Below are 23,611 nucleotides of genomic sequence, written 5' to 3' on the forward strand. Positions count from 1 at the left end.
TTGTCCAAGAAACTCACTACCATTGTGGAGACATTTAATTTGTTTGTTTATGTTGACTCTTTGTGTTACTAGTCTTTCCGAAAGAGCCTACCAGTATTCCTCTTAGAAAAAGGGTGGAGCAGTCCATTGTCTCCCATAGAGAAAAACAAAAACAAAAAGGAACTGATGGTATTGGGTGGTCAATATATGGAGGCCACTGAAAGTTGGCTTTCAGAGGAAAGTATATACTTTATACACATACATAGGGAGGAAAGGAGACAAGAGGTCAAGGGGGAATGTTCTTAGAAAGAGAAGATGAAGGTGGTGAGCGTGAACTGGGTAGGAAATTAAGAATTTTAAATGAAGAGGACGGAGAAAATGATCAAGGAAAGACTTGGTTTTACTTGTTAGTACCAAGATTTCCTTGCCATTGTGAGTTTGTTTCCAAGGCCGCCTCCACCTCAGTCCTTTGCTGTTCGCGGCCAGCTTCATCTTGGCAGTATGAAATGGCTATTGGGTTTCGTCGGGGGCATGGTCGCCTACAGCTTCTTGTAAGAACAATGAAAATTCGATCAACTCTGCAATATCATCTCCCCTTTTGTTATCCTCCTGAAATGACTGTTATTAAATATTTATGCGTTAATAATTTCAGTTATTGTTTCCTTTTATTCATCATCCTCCAGCATTATGTTAGATATTTTGTTTTTCTTCCCACATTGGTTTAGTTTCTATATGCTTGTTCGGATTGAAAACAAAATCCACATCTCTTGATAATTCTTAAGATATGTTTCTGTTGCTTTCCCCACAGAAAAATGCTGCATGAATACTTTACAAGGAAGGAAAGGGAGAAGGTGTGGAGGATGATGGCAGAGGGTAGAAATGAAGAAGCTAAGGAGATGCAGCATAGAAACTCTCCGTTGAAGATGAACGACACAATAAATTGGGCGGAGGTACACGACACACGAGATTTGGTGAAGATTGTCTTGTCGAGGGTCATAGAGAAACTCTATGTTGTGCGGATTCAAGAACCGGCAGTTTTGGTTGGAGTTGAAGAAGATGTCCAGTGGATCCAAAGGAAGTTGATGCGTGTTCGGGTTAAACCTAAATATTCCCCTGAGGAATTAATGGACGTTGCCTATGATTTGGAAGATGTGATTGATGACCTTATACTCAGGTCAGCCGGAAAGCAAAGGGGGATAGGAAATTGGGAGAGTTGCCTTTTGATAATCAGAATTCATAAGAAGCTGGAATTGATAAAGTCTAAGATCCCTGCTCTTCCTCGTCTCCCGATCATAATAGCAGCAGGTGCCAACCATGATAGCTACTTTGAAGAAATGGTCTGGTCAGACATCTTCCTATTACACGATCGGAATGTTGCAAACACAATTGTTTGCCCAGTGGAACAGAAGGTAACAGCTCTGCTAGCTCAGGAGGTAATTCATCCCCATACTAAGAAGAAAGTCATGCGGGTGCTAGACAAATTCAGGTGTCTGAATGATTTTCTGACAGGCTTACAATCAGTGGAATTAGACGCTTGCGATATGGTTTGGATGGAGGAGTTGTCCCATGTTGCCCTGTCTGCTGTGACTGCCATTGAGGACTTCATCAATAAAAAAGAACAGTTCACAAAAAGAAGTTGGATGAGACCTTCCAGGGGATTTCTTTTTGCTTTCGGCAAATTGAAATATGAGGATAAGCTTGCTGTGGAGATGGACAAAATTTATGCTAAGATCCAGAACCTCTCTATGCACAGGCCAACAGAATTGAGTAGACAAAGTCAAAGTAGAGACACAGAGTCCACTGTGCGAATCTCACCACAGCCAACGACGCAAGAACCTAATCTCGCCAGCTTCACTGATGATGTACATGCAATGGTAAAACGGTTGCCAGATGCCCTAAGACAATATTGGTTATCCAAAGCTCAACAAGCCACATTTCTTGGAATTCATACTGACACAAGATCTGAGTTGTCCCTAGGCACCAGCAGGATCCGTCGTCTTGTTGATCATCTTGACAAAGAAGATGTAAGCTTTGATCATATTCATAGTGATTACAACACAACTTCTACTTCTTTGGCACCTTACTATGAAGATGTGCTTTCTTTTATGTCCTTTGATACTCGAAAAGAAAGCCAACCAGGAGAAGACTTGGGAAACTTTCTTCATCAAAGCATATCCAGTGGTTGCTTCCTAGTACTGCTCGTGCTTGATCTTGAAAATGTATTCAGACCGAAGTTACCTGAGGCAATTGGCAAACTAACTCGACTAAGGTACTTTGGCTTAAGATCTACATTTCTCGAGATACTCCCATCATCTATAAGCAAGTTGCAGAATGTTCAAACACTGGACATGAAGCATACTAGCATCAACACTCTGCCTGATTCAATCTGGAAGCTACAACAATTGCTGCACTTATTCTTGAGTGAGAGCTACCAAAGTAAACTTATGCTTGGACAGGGTACCAATTTTCCTACAATCCTCCAGACATTGTGTGGGCTATTTGTAGACGAGGAGACCCCGGTAAGGGATGGCCTAGACAGGTTACTCAATATTAGGAAATTGGGATTAACAATGTCATCTAAACAAGAGGCAATGTCATTGCAACTGCAGGCAGTAGTTGACTGGGTTCTAAAACAGAAACACTCCGGTCTTTAAGGCTCAAATCTATTGATGAAAACAATCAGCCTTGGGATCTAGAATTGAAGCCTTTAGTAAGCCTTGTGAATCTTTCTTACATTTAATTGCTCGGATGGTTAAGGAATCCATCTATTATTTCCCAATTCCCATACAGCCTCATTGACCTCACCTTATCAGCTTCAGGACTTGTAGAAGATCCAATGCAGTCATTGGGTAGGCTTCCCAACCTTAGAAGTCTTAAATTGCTTGCCAAATCTTATTTAGGGAAGAACATGCTTTGCTCTTTTGGAGGGTTTCCTCAGCTTCGAGTTCTTAAACTATGGAAGTTAGAGCAACTGGAGGAATGGAATGTAGAGAAAGGAGCATTACAAGCTCTCCGAGATCTGGAAATTAGGTTCTGCAGAAGTCTAAAAATTCTTCCCGTAGAATTGCTACATAGAACTCTGTGGAAAATTGAAGTTATACCTGCCCAGTAAGTTCACTACTAGTCTCTTGAAAATTGGTTTATGACCTGCTTAACATGAGATGATTTCCTAATGTAACCAACAACCTGATGCACCATTGTGTTTTTCCCCTTTTTGTTTTGTTTGATTAGGACGTGAGAAGCTATGCGAGAAGGTTCCGGTCTACTTCTTCGTGTTGGGCTTTGCTTTCCATTTCAATGTTTTTGCTATTGGAGCAGATATTCAAATACTCATGAGTGCAGTTCTCAGTTGCAACAATTTATAGAGCTGATTTCAAATTGGGTTTCCATCCTTTCTGCTCATTATTTTGTTCTACCATTGATGATAAGTTCTTGTCTTTCAAACCTTAAATGCATAATGTAGTGTACTTGCTAGTAGATTCTATAACTTGTGTGTGAACTGTAGATTCAGGGCATCATGAACACAATGGAGTTGTCGGTGTGAAAATGGTAGAATTTTGCTTTGTGATTGTATTTGGATTGAATAGAGTAATTTCTTCTTTCACTTGATGATGTTTGTGAATGCATATTTGGAGAAAACAATATATATCACTATTCTCTTCTTGCCCAGATAAATGAAAGAGAGTAAGATTAATCCTCCACTTTTAATGTTAGAAATCATAATACTAATACATTATAGCTAGTTTTTGAAAATTCCTATCTGTAGTTTAGTTTGAAAATATGTTGATCATTTTGTTTATGATCAACATCGTACTGCACAACCAAAAATTAAATAGTTATTGGATAAAATATAGCAGAGTTACTAATAAAAAGCTAAGTGTTGGTGTGAATATACTTTCTATTTTCTATTTTAAAAACAAAAAATAATAGTAATTTTTGTGTTTAATTTGTAATTTCTATGTAAAGCAATAAAACTTTTAGAGATATAATTGTTTTCAAATTAAAAAAAAATTTATAATAGTTTTTAAGGAGAAAAAGCGAGTCTATATTTTTGTATAAAATTTTTTACTTTTTATATCAAATTATAACTATTAATTTTTAAAATAAATAAATAAATAAAATATGTACTTAAACAACACTAATTGATCATTGGAAGAAGACATACTTGAATTTTTAGGTCACCTATACTTGGCATGGTTTATTTCTTAACATCTAGGAGGAATGAAATCTAGAATTCCATAGAATTTTCAAATGTCAACAACCAACAAAAGGAGAAAGAATAGCAACAATCATTTTTTAAATTGGATCTTATACTTAATTATAATGGTAACCTAGATTTGAAATATACATTATCATACATTTGGTTTTGGAAGGAAATTCATATCCAAAATTTTAACGACTTAAAAGCTTGGTTCAAAGTTTGTGCAAATAGTTGATAGGATAATAGCATGAAGACATGTTCATGTTTTTAAGAAAAGTTTAATACACTAATATATAATTGATGTGAATAAAAAAATTATATTATAAATATATTACATAAAAATAGTTCAGACAAATAACTACACGTCTTTTATTTGGCTTGTTAAGTAATTTGTGGACATGACCCGAGCTATGAATCATATAAGTCATTCCTTAATCAATATTGTGAAATATATTCTTTGTACATTTTCTCATATTATTTATATCATTTACTTTTTTTATTCCTTGTAACATATTTTACTCTCTTTGTACCTTTCCTCATACACATTCTTTGTACTTATTGTCATTCTTGCATGGCACCTCTTTGATAGTTATATATCCCTTTTTCATATTTTTTTTGTACTTTCTTATAATGTTTCCTATCATTCTCATATTTTCGTACTTATATAAGAAAAAAAAATGATTCAAAAGTCAAAGGTTTTTTTTTAAGAAAAAAAAAACATATGTTTTATATGAAAAATATGGTTTAATTTTTTTTTTAAATTAATGAATAATTTTTTACAATGCCTAAGGTAAAAAGTAAGATAAATAAAATGATACAAAAATATTGAAGTTGGTTAAAAACAAATTAACAACAAATATAACCAGGTTGTTTCCATTTGACCAATGGTAAACTCAACTATAAAAGGGTATGTTTGGAACGTGTTTCCAAAATTTGTTTTCTTTGCTTGAGAACAAAAAACACTAAAAAACATGTTTGGCAATTGTTCTCCTTGTTCACAAGGTTGTTCTCTATGTTCTCAAATTGATTTTTTGGAGAACAATTTGAAGATATTTTCTTTGTTTTCTACACTGTTAACTAAACAAAAAAATGCCGAAAAAAAAACACACATACACATAAAGAGACACAAACCCTCAAACCTCAAATTAAACAAATTGAACCAAATCCCAAATCCACACATAGAAAATGAAACATATAGGGAGAAGAAGACAGGTTTGATTGAAAAATATAACTTTTTATTGAATAATCTTCGATGAATCCTACCTAAGAGAACCAATCCCTTTTTATATTCATTGACTTGACAAAAAATAAAAGGAAATAAAAAATCACGGAATGAAATCAAGAAACAATTGCCAAACTTGGCTTATTCAAAAATACTCAAAATAACCCAAAATAAAACCTAAAGATCATAGAATAAAATGGGTCTGCCCATTCAGAAAAGCCTTATCCTCAAGGCTGAAACGGAGGAAACCTTTGTTGTAACTTAAATGCATCCTCACACATTGCATCTTCAGAAAACGAATTTGACCATTGAACCAACCATTGTGTCATAGGACAATTTTTCTATTTGACCACTCTCCTATCCAAGACAGAAATAGGCTCAAGTTGCAACTGTCCATCTTCTTGCGTTGCTGGTAACTCAATGACAATATTGATTGACTTCCCAATTTTCTTCTTTAAGCAAGAATCATAAAAGCAGGATGAATTTTTTACCCAACTGGTGGTAATTCCAATTTGTAGGCAACTTGTCTAGCCCATTGAATAATCTTGTATGGCCCAAATAATTAAGGAGACAACTTATTATCTTTGAATGCCATAGTAATTGTTATAAGGTTGCAAATGAAGGAAGATCATATCTCCTACTTCAAATGTCCTTTTTGGTCTGCATACATTTTTATTCTAGCTTGGGCTTGAATAAGGTTGTGGGCCCACATTTTTGCATGCATCCCCACTGGATGGCAAGACTCGTTTTTTAAGATGAAAAACTGTATTTTATGAAAAATTGGAGTCGCTACTTTTTTTTATTTTTTATAAAGAAAACAAAATAAAAAACTAAAACCCTAAGAAAAATGACTCCATTAACTATTAAACTTTTGGAAAAACATGTCTTTGAAAAATTTGAGTATAAGTCCAAGGATTAGATTACCTATTGAGAAGGTACAGTGATCAATCGTAGCACTTTAGGTTTCTACTAACTAAGTTGAGGGAAACATTACAATTAATTAATAGATTAGGGATATCGAGAAAAAAAAAATGATGATTTTGTCTAAGGTCAAACAACATGTTATTCACAACAAAACAATCATACCAAAAGAAACACCCATATAGGACAAGGAGATTGGCGTATTTGAGCTACATCCCAAAGCGCTTTCATGAAAACATTCAAAGTTAGTTTAACAAATATAACATACAACATGCATTCAATCCATTCAAATAATCAAAGCAATCAAAACAATATCATACATTAAAAAGATTACAAACAAGGTCTACATATTTACAAAATTAAAGAAGTAGGAAGTGCAAGGGACATACCTAAATAGCATGCATACACAACTAGGGATGGCAATGGGGCGGGTTTTTTCGGGTACCCGCCCCGCCTCACCCCTAATGGGACAAGGTTCAATTTTAATAAATAGGTTTGGGATTTTTTTTAAAACCCAGGGCGGGTTCGGGTATTGCTTGGTCCCGCCCCGCCCCGCCCCGCCCCGCCCCGCCCCGCCCCGCCCCGCCTCGATTATATATAAAATTAATTTAATTTAATTTTTATTTTACTATTTTAATATATAGATAATAATAAAATATTTTTAATAAAGTAAGTTATAAAAAATATAATAATTTAATTATTTATAAAATATGTTTATTTTAATGTAATTAAAAATTTTAAAAGTAATTTCTTTTAAAAAAAATTAAAATTCAAAAAAAAGTTAAACGGGGTGGAGCGGGTATGGGAATTTATCATCCCCGCCCTGTTTAATTTTTTAAATAGGACAGGGATGTGAATTACTTTGAATAAACGGGGCGGGGTTGGGATGAGGGCAACCCATCCCGAACCCGCCCCATTGCCATCCCTATACATAACTCACAATGCGCTTGTATATAGCTAGAAGAGGGTTAGCTTACAAGAAGTAATAATTAACCTAATCAAAACCCCATATTCTACATGATGTATTACAAATTGAATTAAGAGTTAGGAAATTCGAATAATACACAACACCAAGGCCCATACTTCCAATAAACATGCAATTACCAAATGAAACCACATAAAATACCAAAAGTGATCCTAAGACTTAAATAAAAGCTTATCTATCCTGTATGACATGTTTATAACACATAACCAAAGTTAGATTAATTTACAAGTGAACTAAAGATGTCAGAATGGATAACTTATTTCAAACACTCAGCAAACTCATAATAGAGACATTCATAAGAAAAATTCGAAATAAGTATCTAAAAGCAATATCTCATCCAAATATATATATATATGTCTATATTACAGAACACAAACCAAAAAGTTAAGTCAAGATATGTCAAATAGCTTTAGAATAAATAACATGTCAAGTACAGTAAAAGTCATCAGCATGCAATAAAAAATAGGAGTCTTCACAAAACAAATTCTAAAAAAGTAGCTAGAATGTAAATTTAATTACAAAAAATTTTAGGGAGAATATCCTATATGAATATGGTAGCATGTTTTCTTTTTCTTTTCATGTGGAAACTGCTTTGATATTTATAATGGAAAGAGATTTTTTTAATTTTATATTGGAAAGTGGCTTTTGAAAATAGTTTTTAATATTTACAATGGAAAGTGGTTTCTAAATATATGCACATAACTATTAAGAAAAATATATATGTTAAAACCTTTAGAAAAAAAAAACTTATCAAAAATTTTATTTTCGTACAAATCACTAAAATTTTTATATTAAAACACTTTAAACAATTAACTTACCAAAACTATATTTACATACATCACTAAAAATTTATATTAAAAACACTTTCAAAAAAGAATTAACTTACCAATAATTATATTTACGTATATACCACTAAAAATTTTATATTAAAATATTTTAAACAATTAACTTACCAAAATTATATTTACATACATACCACTAAAAATTTTATATTAAAACTTTTTAAACAATTAACTTACCAAAGTTATATTTACGTACATACCACTAAAAATTTTACATTAAAACACTTAGCAAAAAATTTAGTGAACTAAAACAAAGCATCTAAGTGACCTAAGCCTAAGAAGTGTCTAAGTGAAATCTAACCTAAAAGGTGAACTAAGCGGAAAATGATCTAAGTGAAACCTAACCTAAAATCGAAGAGCGACCAAGGTCATAGTGAGGGTCCAAATGAGACCTTGAACCAAGGGTCCCTATAGGTGGCTCATAAAAAGAAGTTGTATGAGTGTCAATGGGCCACCAGGGAACTACTGTGGAATACTAAAAGAGCACTCAATAGGACATGTGCTAAGGGGACAAAATGAAGGGTTGTAAACCCTCAATTTTGTCCCTTTAGCACATGCCTTTAAGTTCACTTCCAATGCTCCACAATAGTTCCTTGGTGGCCCATTACTACTTGTACTACTTACCTTTTTTTGAGCCACCTCGGAGACTTTAGTTGAAGGATTTATTAGACCTCTCATTGTGCTCTTGATAGCCCTAATTTAGACTTAGTTTTTTTTTTTTTTTTTTCCTTTCTTTTTGGGATAGCATTTAGGTGCACTTTTAGATAGCACACTTAGGCATGTTTAGGTCACTTGGACTCATTTGGGTTACTTAGGCCCATTTAGACACACTTGACCCATTAGATATTTTTAGCGTGACTTGTATGACTTGCATGGTTGTATGCCTTGTGTGGCTCAGTTTTTATTTATTTATTTATTTTCATTTCTACTTTTATTATTATCAATCACTTGCTTATTTTTATTTGTTATCTTCCTTTTATATATATTTAATTTTTAGTTAACTTATTTATTTATTATTGTTTTACCATTTTCTAATTTATTTACTTATTTATCTATTCATTCAATTATTTAATTTAATAAATTCCACGCTTTTGCAAGGAAACTTACCATTCGATTTTAAGGAATGAGGGACTCTACTTGGAAAAGAGGTTTTTGAGGAGTTTGAAATTCAAAGGAAAGACATGGCATATAGACATGGCGGGCATCTAAAAGAAAAGGGAGTTTTGATTCATTAAGGCTCACCATCACATAGTCGTAGAAGGAGGCCACAAGGGATTCTGAACATCAATACGACTGCAGATTTTGAAAGAAAAGGGACTCTCCTTGAGGAGGTTTTCAAAAGGGACTTTGAAGGGGCACGCATGGAGAACTGGGGAAAGATTGGAAAAAGAAAGAAAGATGGAGTTTTAAAAGGGGGGACTTTCAGCACGCATGAGGAAGAGGAAAAAAGAAGGTTTGGAAAAAATGAGACTTTCAGCACACATTGGGAATGGACAAGCAAGCAGCACAGAGAGAGAAGTCTGAAGAAAGAAGAGAAAAACAGAGGAGGACTCCTCCAACAAAAAGGAAGGCTGCCTTTGAAAGACAACAAGCATATCTCCATTAGAAACTCTCCAAGGCAGCCAGACCAAGGACTGGGTTTTAAACAAGAGGCAATAACATTGCAACTGCAGGCAGTAGTTGACTGGGTTTTAAAACTGAACCAACTCCGGTCTTTAAGGCTCAAATCTATTAATGAAAGCAATCAGCCATGGGATCTAGAGTTGAAGCCTTTAGTAAGCCTTGTGAATCTTTCTTACATTTAATTGCTCGGACGGTTAAGGAATCCATCCATTATGTCCCAATTTCCATACAGCCTCATCGACCTCACCTTATCAGGGTCAGGGCTTGTAGAAGATCCAATGCAGTCACTGGATAAGCTTCCCAATCTTAGAAGTCTTAAATTGCTTGCCAAATCTTATTTAGGGAAGAACATGCTTTGCTCTTTAGGAGGCTTTCCTCAGCTTTGAGTTCTTAAACTATGGAAGTTAGAGCAACTGGAGGAATGAAATGTAAAGAAAGGAGCACTACAAGCTCTCCGAGATTTGGAGATTAGGTTCTGCAGAAGTCCGAAAAATCTTCCTGCAGAATTGCTATATAGAACTCTCTTGAAAATTGAAATTATATCTGACCAGTAAGTTCACTACTTCATCTCTTGAAATTTGGTTCATAACCTACTTTAACATGAGATGATTGCTTTGTGTAACAAACAACCTGATATGCCATTGTGTTTTCTTTCTTTCTTTTTTTTTGTTTGATTAGGGTGTGAGAAGGTAAGCGAGAAGGTTCTGGTCTACTTCTTCGTGTTGGGCTTTGCTTTCCATTTCAATGTTTTTGCTGTTGGAGTAGATATTCAAATACTCGTGAGGACAGTTCTCAGTTGCAACAATGTATAGAGCTCATTTTTTTGAATTGGGTTTCCATCCCTTCTGCTCCTTATTCTGTTCTACCATTGATGCTATGTTGTCTTTCAAACCTTAAATGCATACTGTTTTGTACTTGTTAGTCGATTCTATAACTAGTGTTTGTGAACTGTAGAATCAGGGCATCATGAACACAATGGTGTTGTGGGTGTGAATGTTATAGAATTTTTCTTTGTGATTGTATTTGGATTGAATAGAGTAATTTTTTCTTTCAGTTGATGATGTTTGTCGGACAGAATTTAACCAGTCTGCTGGAATGCACATAGGGAGAAAAAAACTGTTTTCTTCTTTCCCAGATGGATGAAGGAGAGTAAGATTAATCCTCCACCTTTCTGTAGCTTATTTTGTAAGTGTATTAGGTTCAAAGTCTTCAATTACGTTATATAGATATATCAAAGTAATACTTCCTGTTGCTCACAAGCTCAGATCAGAGCCCACCATGGCTTGCATGGCCGCTTACATGCTCTGCCCATTCCAGTAGTTAGTCCATTTAGTCCAAATACAATCTCAAAGCTTACACCCTTTCCTGTTTTTTTTAAATTTAGAAGAGCCTACCACTACAGATTTGGACATTGGATCGTACAATATAATTATGGAGCAATAGTTACAACACCCATTTGAAATGTGATTCATCCACCTCCAAACCAAAACTGCTGGTTATTGAAGGAGAAGAACAGAGAGTTTCTCTAACAGCCTCCATCCAATGCTTCCTGACATGAGATATCTCTCTCTGTCCTGCTTCCTTAATTTGAACCTGTTACATACTCATCAGCACTGAAGTTCTAACTCTGCAAGTGAAGGAGATAAAAGCAAGCATGTGCTATTCGTTGCCTGTAGGCTCGCTAAGTCCCTACAACTCTTGGGGACATGTGAGAAATGGAGTCCAGAACAGAAATGGCATATGATATGTGATGTGTGGGTGGAGATGCTGTGTTATGCTGCAAGTCAGTGTCGATGGAATCACCATGCCAAGCAGCTGAGACAAGGGGGAGAGCTGCTCACCCATGTATGGCTTCTGATGGCTCATTTTGGTATAAGTGAACATTTCAAGATTTCACAACCCCATGACAACTGATGAGATTTTTGAAAAGAAAACATAAAAATACACATATTTTATTCACCCTTCTGTTTTCACAATGAACTCTTCATTTGAAAAGATAAGTTCACTGAACCTAATATTTTCAAGTGAGAGTTTCATGTGAAATCCTAAATTAATCACTCAGCCTCAAATTATACTATCAAATTTTAGTCTAAATACCTTTCCATGCATCATCTATCTACTTTATAAATTAACAATTTTAAATAAATTGATATTTTTTAATATGATATTGAAACTTAGTGATGGTATATTGGTCTAATTTATTAAATTTATGTATAATCTCAAATAAAATATTGATAAACCCTAGTATTACGTTTTTAACATACGTTAAGAACACACTAAGTGATGGTGGGCCTGTTCCCTTGTATAAAAAACCCTACTTTTTATTACGTTTTAGTATCTTAGCATTGTAGTGTAGCCAATGCTAATGAGATTCAAACATACATAAATCTTTCAAATTCAATTGAAATATTTAAAAAAAAAAAAAACAGTATTTTGTCAAAATCCCAGTTTTCTAGGCCTATTCTGTTGTCCACTAGCCTTATCCTTCGGTTACTATTATTTTTTTTCACATGGATTTACAACCTTAGGTGGTAGTGCTACACAGCTTTCCAATGGCATCAAATGCACAATCTTATCTTCTATAGTCAAGCTGATTAGAAACACATCGGCTGGAGTACAGCTGCTTAATTACGGTCTGAACTGATTTTCTTGAGGATATGTACAAGCTAGGTTCTCCCTCTCTCTCTCTCTCTCTCTCCAAGTTCATGCATTCTCAATCCAACCCCTACAACTAAAATGTTAAATTCCCTATTTCTTTATCTTCTCTCATCCCTCACATATTTCGCAAGCAGTTTGGTTGTTAGAAATATTTAATTTTTACGTCAAAATTTTTACCTCTTTTTGCATCTTCTACTTACAAGAATTACAATAACAGGTGATCGTCACATGGATTTGCAATGTTTGGTTCTTAATGTGGTTCAAACGTTTGTATAGTCTGGTTGAAAGTCAAAGCTTGCAATGTGATCGTCACATGGATTTGCAGCCTTTTCCGATAGACGTTCAAAGTTGGTGGAACTTCTTTTACAAGTCCTGGAGGTGGGTTACACGTAGGTCGGGGGAAGTTGTTATAACAGGTGTCTATTTTCAATTGAGCTTGTTTTAAGCGGTTATGTTTTAGGTGGCTACAACTGGTTATACTTTCGGTGGCGCCAAGCAGTCTATTAAATGATAACTGATAAAAATGAAGAACAACAATTTTAAAAATTTATTATGTTTCTTAAAAAACCTCCACCATATAATCATACATAACATAACTCTTTGAGTATTTAATGTTTACCTCTTCAACAAGGTGTTTAAATTTTATACCCTCGAATACATATATTGCCCTAGCTTCTTTAATTTCTGAAGTTACTCAAATCCTGAATACTTGGTAGAATTTCTCATTTTGTTCAAGAAACTCACTACCCATTTCCCACCTTATCTTTCTCATGTGGAAGTACAAAACCTTTCCACATCGGAGACATCTGTTTGTTTATGTCGACTCCCTTGAGTTACAAGTCTTTCAAAAGGAGCTTGCCTACCAGTATTCCCCTCAGAAAAAGGGTGGAAGCAGTCCATTGTCTCTGACAGAGAAAAAGAAAAAGAAAAAGAAAAAGAAAAAGGAACTGATGCTATTGGGTGGTCACTGTAAGTTGGCTTTCAGAGGAAAAGATAAAATGAAGGTGGTGACTGTGAATTGGGTTGGAAATTAAGAAAGAAAATGAGAATATAAAATGAAAAGGAAGGACAAAATGATCAGGGAAAGACTTAGTTTTACTTGTTAGTTCCCAGATTTTTTTGCCATTGCAAGTTTATTACTAAGGCCGCCTCCACTCAGTCCTTTGCTGCTCGCGGCCAGCTTCATCTTGGCAGTGTGAAATGGCTACTGAGTTTTGTCGGGAGCTTTCTCACCTCCATCTTCTTGTAAGAACAATGAAAATTTATCAAGTCTGCAATATCATCTCCCCTTATGTGATCCTCCTAAAATGACTGATTATTAAATATTTATGCGTTCTTAATTTCAGTTGTTGTTTCATTTTATTCATCATCCTCCAGCATTATGTTAGATATTTTGCCTGAGTTTTCTTTTTTCTTTCTTTTTTTTCCCTTGGTTTAGTTTCTATATTCTTGTTCGGATTGAAAAGCAAAACCCACACATCTTGATAATTATTAAGATTTGTGTGAAACTCTATGATGAAGATGAACGGCAGAAGAGATTCGGTGAAGATAGTCTTGTCTAGGGTCATAGCGAAACTCTTTGTTGTGTGGATTCAAGAAACAGCAGCTTTCGTTGGGGTCGAAGAAAAGGTCCAATGGATCCAAAGAGACTTGATGGACTCTTGGCTAAATTATATGCATGCCACAGAGCAATTAATGGATGTTGCCTATGATTTTGAAGATGTGATTGATGACCTTATACTCAGATCAGCCGCAAAGCAGAGGAGGATAGGAAACTGGGAGAGGTGCCTTTTGTTAATCAGAATTCACAAGAAGCTGGAATTGATCAAGTCTAAGATCGCTGCTCTAGACGATATCTTATGGGGAACATGCGAAGCACAGGGTGGCTTCTCCTCTAACTACATTGAAGAAATTGTCTGGACGGACATCTTCTTGATACTTGGTCAGAGTGTGGCAAAGACAGTTGTTTCCCCAGTGGAAGAGAAGGTATCAGCTCTGCTAGCTCAGGAGGCAATTCATCCCTGTACCAAGAAGAAGGCCATGCGGGTACTAGACAAACTCAGGTCTCTGAATGGTTTTCTCAAAGGCTTAGAATCAGTAGAATTAGATGCTGGTGGAATGGGTTGGATGGAGGAGCTGTCCCATGTTTGCCTGTCTGCTGTGGGAGCCATTGAGGACTTCATCAACAGAACACAACAGCTCACGAAAAGAAGTTGGATGGGACCTTCCAAGGGATTTCTTTCGGCTTTTGGCAAATTCAAATCTCAGGATAAGCTCGCTGTGGAGATGGACAAAATATATGCCAAGATCCAAAACCTCTCTATCCACCGGCCAACAGCAGTCAACTCACAAGGTCAAAGTAGGAACCCAAAGTATACCTTGGGTTCCACTGAGCGAATCCCACGGCAGCCAACAACGCAAGAACCTGATCTCGCCAGCTTTGGTGATGATGTGCATGCAATGATAGCACGGTTGCTTACAGATGATCAGAATTTCAGAGTGATTCCAATTATGGGTATGCAAGGCATTGGAAAGACAACCCTAGCAAATTTGATCTTTAACCATAAAGCTGTTGTGGATCATTTCCCCTTTGCTGCTTGGAGGTCAGATGGCTATCGATTTCAGCTACGTAACAAGGGAGAATTGTTGCAGTCCGGTCCAAGTCAACGCAGACTGTGGAGTAATCGAGACGAGATGCAACGGTTGATACCTTTCTTGATTAATGACAGGTCTCTGATAGTTGTCGATAATTGGAATTTCTTGGTCGACGACCTAGAAATGCTTCCAGATGCAATAAATGGCAGTAGAATTATTTTGACCACTTGCGAAACAAAGCTACCTCCAAATTTCAAAATGAAGAGTGATCCTCACCCACTGCGGTTACGGACAGATGAGGAGAGTTGGGCATTGTTTACCCATGCTTTGAAATTTAGCATACCCCCAGAATTGCTAAAGCTGAAAGACGAAATTGCAAAAAGATGTGGGGGGCTGCCACTGCTGATTGTAAAATTGGCGGAAGCACTCTCACATAAGGATGCAACCATTGAGGAGTGGTCCACTGCACTTCAACAATTTCATCATGACCAACAGCAACTTTATTCCAATACCATCTACAAGATCCATAAGGATTTGTCCTTGTACATGAGGAGATGTCTATTTTATTTCACTTTATTTCCCCAAGATTTTGATATTCCGGCGAGGAGATTGATAACATTATGGGTTGCAGAGGATTTGGTACAGCCAGAGGGCGAGAATGAAACTCCAGAAGATGTTGCAGAAAGGTGTTTGAATTTGTTGATAGCCCAGGGAATGGTTCAATTGACAAAGAAGAAGCTTAATGGGAATGTTAAAATGGTGCGATTGCCCGGTGCACTAAGACAATATTGGTCATCCAAAGCTCAAGAAGCCACATTTCTTGGATTTCATACTAACACAAGATCTGAGTTATCCCTAAGTACCAACAAGATCCGTCGTCTCGTTGATCATCTTGACAAAGAAGATATAAGCTTTGATCATATCCATGGTGATTACAATACCACTTCTACTTCTTTGACACCTTACTATGAAGATGTCCTTTCATTTCTGTCCTTTGATACTCGAAAAGAAAGCAAACCAGGAGAAGAAGTGGGAAACTTTCTTCGTCAAAGCATATCCAGGGGTTGCTTCCTAGTACTGCTCGTGCTTGATCTCGAAAATGTATTCAGACCAAAGTTACCTGAGGCAATTGGCAAACTAACTCGACTAAGGTACCTTGGCTTAAGATCTACATTCCTCGAGATACTTCCATCATCTATAAGCAACTTGCAGAATGTTCAAACACTGGACATGAAGCATACTTGCATCAACACTCTTCCCAATTCAATCTGGAAGCTATAACAATTGCGACACATACACTTGAGTGAGAGTTGTCAAAGCAAACTTATGCTTCGACATGATACAAATTTTCCTACAATCCTCCAAACATTGTGTGGCCTTCTTGTAGATGAGGAGACTCCGGTAAGAGATGGCCTAGACAGGTTACTCAATATTAGGAAATTGGGATTAAGAACGTCATCTAAACAAGACGCAATGTCATTGCAACTGCAGGCAGTAGTTGACTGGGTTCTAAAACTGAACCAACTCCGGTCTTTAAGGCTCAAATCTATTGATCAAAACAATCAGCCATGGGATCTAGAATTAAAGCCTTTAGTAAGCCTTGTGAATCTTTCTTACATTTACTTGCTTGGGAGGTTAAGGAATCCATCCATTATGTCCCAATTCCCATACAGCCTCATCGACCTCACCTTATCAGGGTCAGGACTTGTAGAAGATCCAATGCAGTCACTGGATAAGCTTCCCAACCTTAGAACTCTTAAATTGCTTGCCAAGTCGTATTTAGGAAAGAACATGCTTTGCTCTTCAGGAGGCTTTCCTCAGCTTCGAGTTCTTAAACTATGGAAGTTAGAGCAATTGGAGGAATGGAATGTAGAGAAAGGAGCACTACAAGCTCTCCGAGATTTGGAGATTAGGTTCTGCAGAAGTCTGAAAATTCTTCCTGCGGAATTTCTACATAGAACTCTCTTGAAAATTGAAGTTATACCTGCCCAGTAAGTTCCCTACTAGTCTCTTGAAAATTGGCTTATAACCTGCTTAACATGAAATGATTTCCTAATGTAACCCATAATCTGATACAACATTGTGTTTTTCCATTTTTGTTTTGTTTGATTAGGGCGTGAGAAGCTATGCAAGAAGGTTCTGGTCTACTTCTTCGTGTTGGGCTTTGCTTTCCATTTCAATGTTTTTGCTATTGGAGCAGATATTCAAATACTCATGAGGGCAGTTCTTAGTTGCAACAATTTATGGAGCGCATTTCGAATTGGGTTTCCATCCCTTCTGCTCATTATTCTGTTCTACCATTGATGCTAAGTTCTTGTCTTTCGAACCTTAAATGCATCTGTAGTGTACTTGTTAGTAGATTCTGTAACTAGTGCGTGTGAACTTTAGAATGAGGGCATCATGAACACAATGGTGTTGTGGGTGTGAATGTTCTAGATATTTGCTTTGTGATTGTATTTGGATTGAATAGAGCAATTTCTTCTTTCAGTTGATGATGTTTGTTGGATAGAATTTAACTAGTCTGCTGGAATGTATATGTAGAAAATAACATATATCACTATTCTTTTCTTTCTCAGACGGATGAAGGAGAGTAAGATTAATCCTCCACCTTCGTTAGAAATCATAATACTAATATATTATAGTTTTGAATATTCCTATCTGCAGCTTATTTTGTAACTGTATTAGGTTAAAATTCTTGAAATACGTTATATTAATATATCAAATAATACTTCCTGTTGCTCACAAGCTCAGATCAGAGCCCACTGCCCACCATCGCTTGCATTCCAATAGTTAGTCCATTTACTCCAAATACAATCTCAAAGCTTACACCCGTTTCTTTTTTAAAATAAATAAATAAATAATGGGGCAATATAATTACGGGGCAATAGTTACAACACCCATTTGAAATGGGATTCATCCACCTCCAAACCAAAGCTCCCAGCTATTGAAGGAGAAGAACAAAGAGTTCCTCTAACAACCTCCATCCAATGCTTCCTGACATGAGATATCTATCTCCGTCCTGCTTCCTTAGCTTCAATCTGTTCCAGTCCATCTGCTTCTTCTTCTTTTGGTATGGTCAGTATGGGGGTTCGGGAAATGAACATCAAAGCTTTCACCCAAGTGAGACATTTGGTTTTGGAATCATACATTTAGCTTGTGGTTTGGGTGTTTGAAACCACCCAATGGACTGGTAGTACCCTTGATTATTACCCTTTCTTTGTTTTTTTTCTTTTTCTGAGTGGAGAGTCGGTTACGGTTTGTTACTCTGGCTCCCATATAAACTAGCCTTTTGGCTTTATTTTGTTGAGAGGTTGAGAATCAAAGAATCAGTGCATTCACTCTGTTTTCTCTCTCTTTCCTTCCTTTGGGTAAAACCAGTAATATGGTATCAGAGCAATTCCTTCTGCTCATTCTCTGATTATTTTTTTTTGATGGCTCAAGGTAATCAACCAAATCAACGAGCTGTGATTGGATCATCTGAAGTGTCAGCAATGGAGGATGTGAGTAGTCCTTTTTTTCTTCACAGTGGTGATCATCCTGGACTCATCCTTGTCTCACACAACTTAACTAAGAGCAGTTACAACACATGAAGCAGAGTTATGGCCATGGCATTAACAGCAAAGAACAAGTTTGGTTTCATTGATGGAACCATTCCTCATGCAGCTCAAGTCGATCTTCTCTTTAATGCTTGGAATCACTGCAACATCATGGTGACCTTGTGGATTATCAACTCCGTTTCAAAGGATATTGCAAATAGTTTGATGTATATTACTACAGCAGTCGGGATCTGGACCAATTTGCGCAATCATTTTCGACACAGCAATGCTCCTCAAGTTTTTCAACTCAAGAAACATCTTATAACGCTTCAACAAGGAGCTCTTGACATTAACACTTATTACACCAGATTCAAGGTTCTTTGGGAAGAACTCAAGAATTTTCAACCATTACCAGCTTTTCATTGTGGTGATTTACAAGCGTTGTTAGAATATCAGCAGCAAGAGAATGTGATTCAGTTTTTAATGGGCTTAAATGATTCCTATGCCCAAACGAGGGGTCAAATTTTAATGATGGAGCCTCTTCCACCTCTGTCAAAGGTTTTTGCATTGGTTATCCAAGAAGAATGACAACGATCTATCAACAATGGAATTTCATCTTTGTCGGAGTCTCTTCATCTGGGTGATGCAGGTTCTGCTTCGATTAATGCTCATACAGGGAATTCAGCTTCAAAGGAAAAACGTGAGTGACCTCAATGTAGCCATTGTGGACTACAGGGTCATACCTGTGGACCCGCATTTTTCACGTGCGTCCCCACTCGATCGGCGAGACTCGCTTTTTATTTTGTGAAAAATTGATTTTTGAAAAAAAGTTGGAGTCGCCACTTATTTTATTTTTATTTTTGAAGGGAAAATAAAACAAGAAATAAAACCCTAAAAAAATGACTCCATAATTTTTGGAAAAGCGTGTCTTTGAAAAACCCGAGTCTAAATCCGGGGATCAGGTTACTTATTGGGAAGGTACCTCTAGGAGGTAGCACCCCTCTAAGCCCTAAAAAGGTCTCTACTGACTAAGTTAAGGGAAGCGTGGCAATTAAATGGTTGATCATGGATACCTAAGTAGACTAGGTGATTTCAAATATTGCATGTCTAATAAGAAAACAAACCATGAGAGGGAATCGAAGTGCGTACCTGAACGACTTCTCAAGCGCTATCATGAAACATAAGAGATTAGTTTGGAAATATGACACATGGTATGTATTTTTCATCAAAGATGATCAAACAAGCATCAACACAATCAAATATGGCATCAAACACGGTCATGGTTCATGATAACATACATATTCATAGAATTTCAAAGTTGGGGGGTAGAGAAAGCGTACCCGATTAGCGAGCATCCACATGTCTATGGGAACAAGGGTATCTCAACAATAGATATTAAGTGAATTCAAGTATTTCATCAAGAAGAATCAAAAATCAACATATCAAGCAAATAGTATTAAAGTGAGTGTTATGAATGTCGGGCCCCCACCAAAGCCCTAATCAATTTCGCATGACTTGATTCCATAAATTCCATTGCTTGGAATCATGAAGTTTGTTCATGCTTGTTAAAAATCAAGGAAATCATGAAAATAGTTAAAAATCGGATAAAACAATGAAAGTGCATGCCCGAAGGAAAATGGCAGCAAAACAGCATGATAAAATTGGGATTTCATACCTAGATGCTCCTAAGATGGATTTTTCAAAGTTGGGAATGTTTAGTTGAACAATGGTTCAAAAATTCAATTTAAAATAGTAAGCTCCCAATCAAAGAAGTAAATAGAGAAGAAGGTGTGCGTAGTAAGGTTGCCATTCCGAAGCTCCCTGTTGTTCAAAGTTTTGGTGACTTCCAATGAGGGATGAAGAATCCCAGCAAACTTGGATTGCTCTTGAGAAATACGAACCCTGGCGCAACCAATTTTCCCTATCCATGTTTTCCTTGGATCCATGAGCTCAAATTGAAGCAGTTACTGAATGGGGATTCTGGTGGGTATTTAATATCAAAGATATTGCTAGAAGAGAGCTTAAAGGCTTCATTTGATCACGGGTGACAGTAGAAATTAACAAGAGATAACAATTCCGGCTCTTGCTTAGTTGGGGATGGTTGTTGTTGTGACTGCTGCCCTTGTGTTGCCAGCAAATTTGACACACCCTGCTGCGTTTGTTGCTGAACTGGAGCCTTGGATTGTTGCAATATATGTACAGGGTGCTGATTAGTCTGCATACTAGGATTACCAGATTGAGTTCCAAGCATTTGTTGCTGCTGCTGCAGTGCAGAAAAATTACTTTGATGGCCCAGCTGTTGCTGATGAATATTCGAAAGGTTGCTCTGCTGAGCCATCAACTGGTGCTGCTGCTGCTGCAAGTCAGAAAAGCTATTTTGTTGTCCAATCAACTGATTTGATTGCATGGTTGTAGCATTGGGTGGTTGTCCTATAAGCTGCTGCTGCTGCTGCTGTTGTGAGAGCAATATTGGCTGCTGTGTCATTGATGTTTGCTGTTGATGCATAATAGGAGTCTGTTGTGGCTGTTGTTGTTGCCTGAGAACCGCTGGTGGATGTTGCTGAAGCACAGATTGTGATGACTGTTGAACAGAAGACGGTTGATTCTGTTGAAGGCCAGACAGAGGAGCTGATTGCATACCAGATGAAGTTTGCATGACGGATTGCTGAGACGATTGGAACTGATTTGATTGTAACAGAGTCTGCTGCTGCTGCTGTTGCTGATACTTCTGTTTTAAAAGGTGATATTGCAACCACTGCTGATAAATGTACTGCTGTGAGCTCTGGGACTGCTGCTGTTGCTGTTGTGGAACTACCTGTGGCCTTCCTCGGCTCTGCCTCTGAGAATTGGCAAACATATTTGAAGGCACCCCTTGTCCCATTGAATTCCCTACTGAGTTCTGTGGAATGCCAAAGATGTTCTGCATCCCAGAGTTCTGCAGAGAGCGTGGAGGCTGTTCCATGATGAAATGATAAGAGTTCATGTTATTCTGATGTTCTTGGGCACTAATAGCATGCTGCTGTGCCATTCAGTTCAATTCCCTTAGAAGAATAGCGGCGACACCTTCCTATTTCCTTGTAATGACCCCTGTTATTCACCAGAAACTATCAGCACTGGGTGTACTGTTGGAGATGGTCTGAATAGCTACTCCTTCTTGTCAGAGTTTCAAAGACAGCTTGGGCATCCGTGGGACTCGAAACGGATTGGTAACTTTGAGGTCAATATGCTGATGCTTCTTTTTCTTTTCAGCTTGCTTCAAGTTATACTCCGCAGACTTTGGAAAGACTGGGAATTCGAAATTAAAACTCTTTGCAACCTCAGAAGTCAAACTTGAGCTACGTCTAACTATTGAAGCCATCAGCAGGAGAACAGCCTTCTGGCGCTTCCCTTCTTTACTGTTCAGTTCTCTATAAATATCTTCCAACTTTTCTTCAACAATCGAACAAGCAAAACTTATCAATAATCTTACTAATAACAATCCTCCTGGTGTCATTTGGTCCATAGATTCCATCAGGATGACTCAATATAACAGACATTAATGACAAGATATATGACATTCCAGGTTTCCCCTGCCAACACTTCCATAATGTTGTATCGAACTTGTTCATAGTTTTTCTGTTACTCCCTTTTCCCTTCTGAGATTCCTCTCCATGTAGTCCAACTTCACTTGGACAAAATACCTGAAATAAGAAGCCATGTACGTCATACCAACACGCATTTCAGCACAAGTGCAACCGGTCTAACGTCAAAGCAGAACTTTGCTTGCGGCAAACTATATTCTATACAGAGAATCCCAGTCCTCAACAAGGGAGTCCAGAACAGGAGAATGAACTTTCACTGACTTGTTAAACCGATGCAGGGACCTGAAAAGAAAGAAGAGCTGGAGCTGTATTATGAAATTGCTACTCTTCTTCTTCTAGTGATCACGAAGGTTTATGCGGGTCAGCCGTCACTGCACTCAACGATCTCTCTGTATTTCTCTCTTTTTCTCTAAAACCGCGGAAGTATTTTCTTTTCTCTATCCCTCTCACCCACATTTATCATTGCAATCTGGAAAACCAAATTTCTTCTCATTGGTATTTCTTCAAATAACTCTCGTGCTCCTCAATTTGCCCTCAATGTATATACCCTGAACTGGTGGAATTCCGAGAAGCTTCATCTCTAACCCCCATATCAACCCGCAAATTTACATTATCGTAACCAAGCTTAACAAGTGCATAAGCAGCCCACAAGCCACTAGGAAAATCTTCTCTGGATCCCATATTGCGATAACAGTTTCCACAGCAATAGAACATAACCATTGGCAGAAAATGTGGCAGCTGTCATTGGCTTTCTTGTATACGAACCGACAGAATGGCATGTCCAAACAGAATTTTGAAGCGATCTCTTCGCTGAATCTCGTGACTGTATGCCCAAACACTTGGAGTCACCCCCATATGAAGAGTTGACAGCTACATGACGAGTAGAAGGAAAACCAAAAAAAACAAGTGTGGTGGAAAACAAAGAAAACAAAGAGAGAAGGAACATGCGGGAAGAAATTAGATAAAACCACATCTCATGGTCTTTCAATGGGTTCAGGCTAGTGGGAAGATCATAAACAGATTCGGGACAAAATAAGTAAGCAACCAATATCAACAAAACAATTTGTGGCCCTTTCCGTCCACACCAATCAACAGTATATTAAATATTCAGGAACGAACACACAGAGAAATCGAATATGAGTAAGAATTCCAAGAGTAACAAGAAGCATACCTGGACAAACTCGGTTGCCATTGCTCCTTTTTCGTTTTTCTGTGCTTTTCCTCCCTTAATCAAAGAATCTCTCGCCTCCTCCTCCAATGCGTGCCCCCCTCTCCAAATCTTTTCCTTTTCTCACATATATATCTTCCCTCAAGACCTAAATTTCTTTCCCCAAAAGGAAAATTCTCCTATTTCCTTTCTTCTTCTCTTCCTTTTTTTAAATCTTCCAATCAAAAGCAATCTTCCCAATTTCAAATTCCCCTCCAAAACCTTCCAAGGAGAGTCCCACCTTCCTTAAACTCCAATGGT

The 23,611-nt window shown here is 37.2% G+C and overlaps 2 protein-coding genes across 3 annotated transcripts in view; both read left to right on the forward strand.

The window, feature by feature from the left end:
- Positions 1-264: 264 nt before the first annotated feature.
- Positions 265-23,611, forward strand: part of LOC104879489 (putative disease resistance RPP13-like protein 2) — a 40,363-nt gene continuing 17,016 nt past the window's right edge. Inside the window, exon 1 of the mRNA XM_019220179.2 lies at positions 265-530. Within this exon, the coding sequence (XP_019075724.2) occupies positions 481-530 (50 nt within the window). The 5' untranslated portion in view covers positions 265-480. The remainder of the gene's footprint in view (positions 531-23,611) is intronic.
- Positions 13,279-17,513, forward strand: LOC100854933 (toMV susceptible protein tm-2-like). 2 transcript variants are annotated; one of them, XM_059737165.1, is made up of 3 exons: positions 13,280-13,676; positions 13,870-17,017; positions 17,140-17,513. In XM_059737165.1, the coding sequence occupies exon 2, from the start codon at positions 13,944-13,946 to the stop codon at positions 16,305-16,307; it is 2,364 nt and encodes a 787-aa protein (XP_059593148.1). In that variant the 5' UTR covers positions 13,280-13,676; positions 13,870-13,943; the 3' UTR covers positions 16,308-17,017; positions 17,140-17,513. The 2 variants fall into 2 exon arrangements, with proteins under 2 accessions (XP_059593149.1, XP_059593148.1); XM_059737166.1 differs by having other exon boundaries at positions 13,279-17,017.

This window comes from Vitis vinifera, chromosome 5, assembly GCF_030704535.1.
Source record: "Vitis vinifera cultivar Pinot Noir 40024 chromosome 5, ASM3070453v1".
Classification (NCBI taxonomy): Eukaryota; Viridiplantae; Streptophyta; class Magnoliopsida; order Vitales; family Vitaceae; genus Vitis; species Vitis vinifera.

What these genes read in the sequence shown, in the direction of transcription:
- LOC100854933 (XM_059737166.1), top strand. Translation starts at nt 13,944, where the DNA reads ATGATGAAGATGAACGGCAGAAGAGATTCGGTGAAGATAGTCTTGTCT.